Below are 5,951 nucleotides of genomic sequence, written 5' to 3'. Positions count from 1 at the left end.
GTTTCTTAATACATTTTTATTTTAGCTAAGTATAAGGCCACTCAGTCTGTCATATTAAGACCTATGTCTTCATTCATTAACTAATTACACAGATGTTATTTTATATGATTATTGAAAAGGCCTGTTCCCATACCGGGAGTCGAACCCGGGCCGCCTGGGTGAAAACCAGGAATCCTAACCGCTAGACCATATGGGACACACCATCAGGAAATCCCTATCGTCATCTGATTCACCTATATATAATTTCAATTATATATTAAAATGAATTATGTATTTAATTGAGCCTTTATTGTTGTTACTGCGCACTTTGCTGTGCAAATCAATAATCAGTAACACTCCCCCATCTGACCCGACAACACATACATCTTAAATGTACATGCAGGTTAAGTAAAGAAAGAGACAGAGACACACCTTTGGACTCAGTGTAGCTCCGACGATTCACAGGTAGTGAGGCCCGTGAAGGGGCAGCGGCGCCCTCTGGTGGCCATCTTTGAGAACAGCATTCAGATTTAAACCCAGCAGAAATTTTGACTTGTGAAAGCAGGAAGAGCACAGGTGCAGTTTTTTACATTGATGATGGCTTTATTCCATTTAGTTGAGCTTATTTCATTGTATCCATATTGTGCATGCTCCCTCACTGACACGGGTTACTGGGACACTTAAAGGAACGGAGCCCTCGTTAACGTCATTGGTAACACCTGTGCTTTCCTGCTTTGACAGCGAAAATGTTTGCTGTGAAAAAGATCTGTTACATCCAGCACAGCAGCCACTGAACACATCAAAACACGTGACAGGTCAGGCCAAAACAGCTAATAATAATAATAATAATAATAAGTACAATTTGGAGTATTTCCATTTTCTGCTGCTTTATACTTTCACTCCATTTTGAAAGCAAATATTGTACTTTAACTTTGGATGTGTGACTTTCACTTGTATCAGTGTAATATTTTAACAGTGTCTTTACTTTGATGACTTTATGATCCTGCAAATAATGAATCATTTTTATACAAATACAGACAGTAACACATAACACAAAATTAAAAAAAAAAAGATCTCAATTTAACTGACAAAATTTGATATTATGACAACTTTTGTCTAAACTGTCACTTTGGACTGCTTTACAATGATTTTATATATTAACCCCTTGTTGGTTGTGATTCTTACATCACAGTTCAGCCCAAAAGCTTCCACAGCCGACACAAAAGTATAAACCCTCCTCTCTGCTTCAAACCTACAACTGTCGCAGAACCTACAGGTTCAACAGGATGCACAAAAACGTTCCCTCTTTTAACAAACACAGGTAACCAGGGCTGACGTCCAATATGAGCACGTTTCATCCTGGATACCAGCTCCTCTGTGCTGTATAAAGACTGAGAAGGACACCTGGCCTCAGCACACTGCCTGCAGACAACAGAGAGGTAAGACTAACAACCAGCGGGCAATTTATTGCATTTATCTGAACTTGATTTATTAATTTCTATTTTTTTATTTGACTGAAGTGTTGTGGAAGAATTAAAGTAATTGATTTCAACTCCAGAGTTATGAATAGAAATGAACAACTGTAGTTCACAGTATGACAAGTACCACCTCACAGTAAGATGTGCTGTATATACAGGTTGTCGTTAATGATTTTATTAATGGCTGACAGATCGTTTATGAATGCTTCATGATTGGGGCATGTGTTTAAACTCTTTACAGGAAGGTCGAACACTCATTAGAGCCTCTTTCTTGTTCAATTAAAGCTCAAAAGGGAGCACGAGTAGAGGTTCAGACCGACCAAAGGATATTACATGTTTTGTTCCTCTCAACTCAACAACTCAGACACAATGCCTGCTGATACTAATGGATGCTGATGCTCTACATCAGACTGCAGATAACTATAGTGATGCTTTTTCGTCTGAAAACTCGATTTCAGATCGTATTTTTCCAACATTTATTATCATGTCTAAATAAGAAGTAAAGTGAAATGTTGGTAAAATGTATTATTCTGTTATCTTCAAATATTTTTATATCCAGTAACACAAATAAGTTAATTTGCTTCATGTGGTGCAGTTTGATCAGATTTGATTGACAGTGTCGGCAAACAACTCTAACGACTGTGATCATATTTTGATTCATTTGTTGATAAATCCTGATTGGTGCACAGAAGTATACGTGACAACTCAAACCAGTGAGCAGCTAAAACTGTTCTAACTCTTCAGTGTTTTGCAGGACTTTAAACTTTAAAGGACTTTATTTGTTTTTAATGATGCACAAAAAGGATTCAGGAATCTATACTGTAAAGATTTTACAAAATCATGGAAAGACAAAGAATAAATAAATGAATAAATGAATCAGTTATAAAAGCCGGCGCACCAGATAATCAACAGAGTGACTAACTAAATAGATTGATTGATTAACTGACTAACTAACCCCACCTCCTCTCCTGCAGGATGACGGCTGTGCAGGTCAGCAGAGTGATGTTCCCCTTCATGTTGAGTTTCTTTCTGGGAGCCTCAGCTTCCATTTGGCCCCTGGCTCCTGCAGGTAAATGAGTCAACCAGACAGTTTTGAGTTGTTATTTCATGTAAAGGACCTTTTTTCTGCAGCTCATACAGAATTTTATCATTAAAACAATGCAGATTTTTAATGATAAAATTCTGTATGAATTACTTTTTTAGAAAGTAACAAAAAAGGCAAGCGATCCTTTTTGTTTTGGCTTCAAACGAGCATTAAGTAACATCTTTTTGCAGTCCAGGGCCCGTATTCCTAAAGATTCTGAGAATCCTCTCAGAGAGCTCCTAACTTAACCTAAAAATTCCTAGCAAGGAGTCTTAGCTCAGGAGTGATTCCAGAACATTCTCAGAGAACTCTGAGCGAGGAATGGACAGAAACTCCTCTCTTAGTGAGGAGGTGTGGTTGACCCCGTTGCTAGGTATGAGTCTTCATTTCAAAAGCTGTGATTGGTTGACCCTAAAAGCTGGATAAAAAATATACTTTTGGTGATAATGGGCAAAGGATGGACCCTCAAATCAATAAACTTAATCATAGAATCTAATCTTATGAAGACTGTGTAATTGCAAATAATATTTCACATAAAAGAAAATATCTGTTAAATGAATAGTAAGCTATACTTTAAAATTATCCTACAAAATGTGTGAAAACTTAGGCCCACTTGCAAAGTATTCACATAGTGATAGTTATATTTATTTGCTTATATTAATTGCCAAGCTGGTAATTTTTGCACTTTCAACATTTCAACTCAATTTAGTATTAACGAGGGTAAAATGGCTCAGCTTTCATCAATGTCTGTGATTGCTGACCGGCCTATAAGAAGCAGTGTTGGTTGGCTTTCATTTCGGGTGCTATTGCATTGTGGCGTTGGGTTGGAGAAGTAAGTCCACCTCTAATGAGATCAACCACAAACATGATTCCTGCACGATCCAATCTGTAGCGTTTCATTAATTCACTGTCAGTCAGTGTTTGGAGAATATCTCTCCTGTCTCTTCCGTCCGCCATTTTGTCCTCTGCTTAGGGAACTCCTAAGCCGCTTCAAAGTCCTCTTCCCTGCTCTTAACAGATCTCACCTTAGGAGCTCTCTTAAGAGCAAGGATTCTTTAGGAATAGCTTTTATCTTTACTAGGATCTACTCTTCACTTTTAGGGGAAATTCTGAGAAAAAAAGAATTTGGCCACTAGGAGCAACTCTGCACTAAGAATCTTTAGGAATACGGCCCCAGAGCTTTAGCCTACCTGTTATGTTCAGGTAGATGTTTGGGTGCTTTAATTTGTTCCCATCCCCCCTGGCACAGCCCAGACTGTGCTCTGATCTGTAATCCACGAGGCGGGCTGTCTTTGACAGTCAAATTCAGTTGAGCATTATCAGCTAATTATAGCAGATCACAGATCTACTGGTGGGTTGTCCGTTAGGACATATATAAAAAATATACATATTTATATCCAAAATATAAATCAACCCATATACTGATATCAGAATCTGTTTACTCTCTGATATCGGTGTTGGCATTGGCCCCAGAAAGAGTATTGGTTAGGCTTTACATAATCCATATGACTGGATTGCCACATCAAAGTGAAATTTACTACTAAGAAAGAGATGTGTTGTATTAAACAGGAAATGTGCTAATGAACATCATGCATGCTAAACCTTCAGTGATGTGGGTCAGACTGTTCAGCTGAAGTGTTAGCAGGGCCTCTGTGAGTGACAGTTTGTGACATTTTTCTATCCAACTGCAACGTCTTCCATCACCAGCGGCCTTCCAGCTGCCGCCCTGCCAGCTCATCAACCAGACGGTGTCTCTTGAGAAGGAGGGCTGTCCCAAGTGTCACCCAGTGCAAACAACCATCTGCAGTGGTCACTGCATCACCAAGGTATTGTATATAGCGTAGGAACGAGGTCATAGTTGATCCAACCTCCCCAATCACTCCATGACTTGGACTTTTCTCCCTCTTTATCCTACTGCACTCGAAGGGTGTACACAGCATCAAACTTCACAGCATGGGGAAACAGTTTAGTTTGTCTTCCCTCAGTTCCTTATCAATTTTTATTTTCACCCGATTCAACACATGAAAAAAAAAATCAAATCCTCGTGAAAAAAGAAAAAGATCACTGTTGCACACATTTCACAAGGAATTTTATTTATTTATTTTTTTTCATGTGGAACCAGGTGCAAAAGAAAACTTTTTTTTAACAAGGACTTTTTTTCCCCCTGTGTTGAACAGATTGAATACTAACTTTTTTCTTGTGTTTTTAAGGGAGTGAAAAAGTACCTCAGGTCACAGTAACTATACTTCAATGAATAAATAGTGTTCACCTATCAAACGTTTCTCACGAGAAAGTATCTTGTGCGCACGAGAAACGTTTATTCAACGTTTGGTTCAATACACGTAAAAGGTTATTTTTCCTGTGTGGAAGGGAATGAGAAAACAAAAAGTTTCACAAGGAATTTTTTTTGTATGGAACGGAGTGGGAAAAAAAAATCCTGTGTGGAAGTGAGAGAAAAAAAAAAATTCACAAGGAGAAAACAAAATTCTGTTCAGAACTGAGTAAAAAAAATAATAAATTCAAGTGAGAAAAAAAAAACTTTTTAGAAATGGATCACCAGAAAAAAAATTCTCACTTGCCCCTCAGGGCTTCCACACTTTGGAGTATTTTATGTAGGCCGTATTACATGTGGAGGGATCTCTCAATGTTTTGTTTTGGTCTTTACATTCCTATTTTATTTAGCATTTTTGGGCCCACCTCAATCTGAACGTTTTGCTCAGAGAATGGTTGAGTCTGTGATCGTTTAGATCAGCCCCCTTCAGATGATGTGTAGGTTTGAAGCGCTGCTGCATTATTCTTAAGAAAAAATAATCACCATTTACTTTTGCTCCCCTCCAGGACCCAGTGATGAAGACCCGGTACGTTTATCAGCACGTGTGCACGTACCGGGACTTACACTACAAGACATTTGAGCTTCCTGACTGTCCACCTGGTGTGGACCCGACCGTCACTTACCCTGTGGCAGTGAGCTGCCACTGCGGCCTCTGTGCTATGGACACGTCTGACTGCACCTTTGAGAGCCTGGAGCCCAGTTTCTGCATGAATGACATACCTTTCTACTACTAGTCTCAAGTAATGGCAGCATAAAGCCCTTTAAAGTACACTTTACATATAGAAACTGTGCATCAATTGTTGTAAATAAAGATTGTGCAAAGAGTTAAGTTCTCTGGTTTAAAATTTATTGAACAATTTTTTGAATGCATTTAGTTTAGAAGAGGTCCAAATATATTAAAGTCCCAGCATCCCTTAAAACCTGCAGTCCAGTGTGGGTGCAGCAGAGAAAAGGTGGTGGCTTGTCAGTCTCTCTCTCTGCCGCCTGGTACACCACCGTCCTTGCTCCACACGTCTCTCAGTGTCTCTCCACACACCTCTCTCTCTCTCTGTCCTCTCTGCACACCTCTGCCTTCTTT

General features: G+C 39.0%; 1 protein-coding gene across 1 annotated transcript; it reads left to right on the top strand.

The window, feature by feature from the left end:
* The first annotated feature begins 706 nt into the window (after nt 1–706).
* On the top strand, nt 707–5,697 carry lhb (luteinizing hormone subunit beta). The gene is made up of 5 exons (XM_084376124.1): nt 707–794; nt 1,301–1,418; nt 2,432–2,526; nt 4,249–4,367; nt 5,380–5,697. The coding sequence occupies exons 3-5, from the start codon at nt 2,433–2,435 to the stop codon at nt 5,605–5,607; spliced, it is 441 nt and encodes a 146-aa protein (XP_084232250.1). The 5' UTR covers nt 707–794; nt 1,301–1,418; nt 2,432; the 3' UTR covers nt 5,608–5,697.
* Nucleotides 5,698–5,951: the final 254 nt, after the last annotated feature.

Source organism: Pagrus pagrus (assembly GCF_965226575.1).
Source record: "Pagrus pagrus genome assembly, chromosome: 15".
NCBI classification, from domain to species: Eukaryota; Metazoa; Chordata; class Actinopteri; order Spariformes; family Sparidae; genus Pagrus; species Pagrus pagrus.
This window is presented reverse-complemented; position numbering and strand designations above follow the sequence as displayed.